Genomic DNA, 1,447 nt, shown 5'->3' with positions numbered 1-1,447 from the left:
TGCATTAAATATTGAATGGACAAGGGTAATCTGTAGGGAATTGGTCACGGACCAGTTGGTAGAAATGTTCATTGAGAACCTCAGTTGTTATCCCTGAAAACAGTATCGAGAGGTTTGACCAAGGACCAGCTGGTGAGCTAATTTTTCCTACAAACGCCACTGAGCTAGTAGAATCTAATTGTAATCCTTATCCTTTCTTTCTTTAATACCAGTAAGTCTTATTACTTTAAAATATCTTACCCAGCAGCCGAGGTAGTCCTATCACCCCGGAGTACATCATACATATAAAGATCTTCTAGTAGTCGTCTGCTCTCTCTGTCCCCCTCCTCGGATGAAGGTGCCTTGTGGAAATATATATAACCTTGAGCTAGTTCATCAGAACCTTCACCAGATAATATCACAACTGTATCCGTCTTCTTACTGATATACTGACTTATTAAATACATTCCTAAAATATACCAAATATCGTGGAAAAACATCGAAATATTCAGAAATCAGCAAAAGAAGAGAAAGAAAATTTTATAAAAGGTCCTATATTTCTATTATTCTAAAGCTAATTTGGTATTATTAAAGGGTTATGTAAAGAGGTTTTCTAAACTTTTAATATGTATTGGGAAGACTAGTAGCATTTTCAATCAGACGCTTGTGGTAATTAGGAAACTTTTCATTTTAGAAGAGTGTGATTTGAACTGAAAACATTGGATTTCGGGGAAGGGGGTGGTTCACTTACCAACTGATGCTCGTATAGTTGTGATGTCATAACTTTCTAAATGATATATTACATCTTCAATTGCTCGTACACCTTCTTCCGGTGTGAAGACAACTTCATGGTGATCTGTTCCTAGATAGTTGGCTACCTACAAATTGACAAGAAACATTCATAGATTTCATTCAAGGATAACAGCTGACTTTTGCCCAAACATTTTGGATCTTTCTCTTTCTTTCTTTCTCTTTTTTCAGTACCCATTTACAGCTGGATCACTTGTAATCTTTAGAAAAGATGTCTTATTCAAGGTCACCAGATTTTCAAGCAGACCTATTAGAACTTTTGTCACAGTATTGGTACAAGTTGATACTATCAATGTCTCAATATACATAAACATTTCAGAAAGCCTCGGTACAATCCCTTTAAATTAACATCTACTTGACAACGGGTTCTTGGTATATGATAAAGCTAGTTGCTTACCGTTTTAGCGGCTTGTAAGTCGGGACTACCTTCCATACCAATGGCGAACGTCTGGATAGGGTAGGGTAACTTCTGCTCTTTGGCATCTTTGACTAATAAAGCTGTTACAAGACTAGAGTCTAAACCACCTATGATATATATCAAGGATGCTACAGATTAAGTGAGAATTTGGCCCGCCTGGTGACATATTACTGGTACTTATTCATCATCCGTTTGATCAATAGTGCCTTAGTCTCAGAAACAGGAATTACTTTAGCTAAG

General features: G+C 36.7%; 1 protein-coding gene across 1 annotated transcript; it reads right to left on the bottom strand.

The window, feature by feature from the left end:
- Positions 1–236: 236 nt before the first annotated feature.
- Positions 237–1,314, bottom strand: LOTGIDRAFT_174698 (hypothetical protein; the record flags this gene model as incomplete). Its single annotated transcript, XM_009054299.1, has 3 exons — positions 237–448; positions 731–857; positions 1,187–1,314. Coding segments are annotated over 3 exons (467 nt in total), but the record flags the coding sequence as incomplete, so codon positions are not given.
- Between the last annotated feature and the right edge of the window lie 133 nt (positions 1,315–1,447).

Source organism: Lottia gigantea (genome assembly GCF_000327385.1).
Source record: "Lottia gigantea unplaced genomic scaffold LOTGIsca_211, whole genome shotgun sequence".
NCBI lineage: Eukaryota > Metazoa > Mollusca > Gastropoda > Lottiidae > Lottia > Lottia gigantea.
This window is presented reverse-complemented; position numbering and strand designations above follow the sequence as displayed.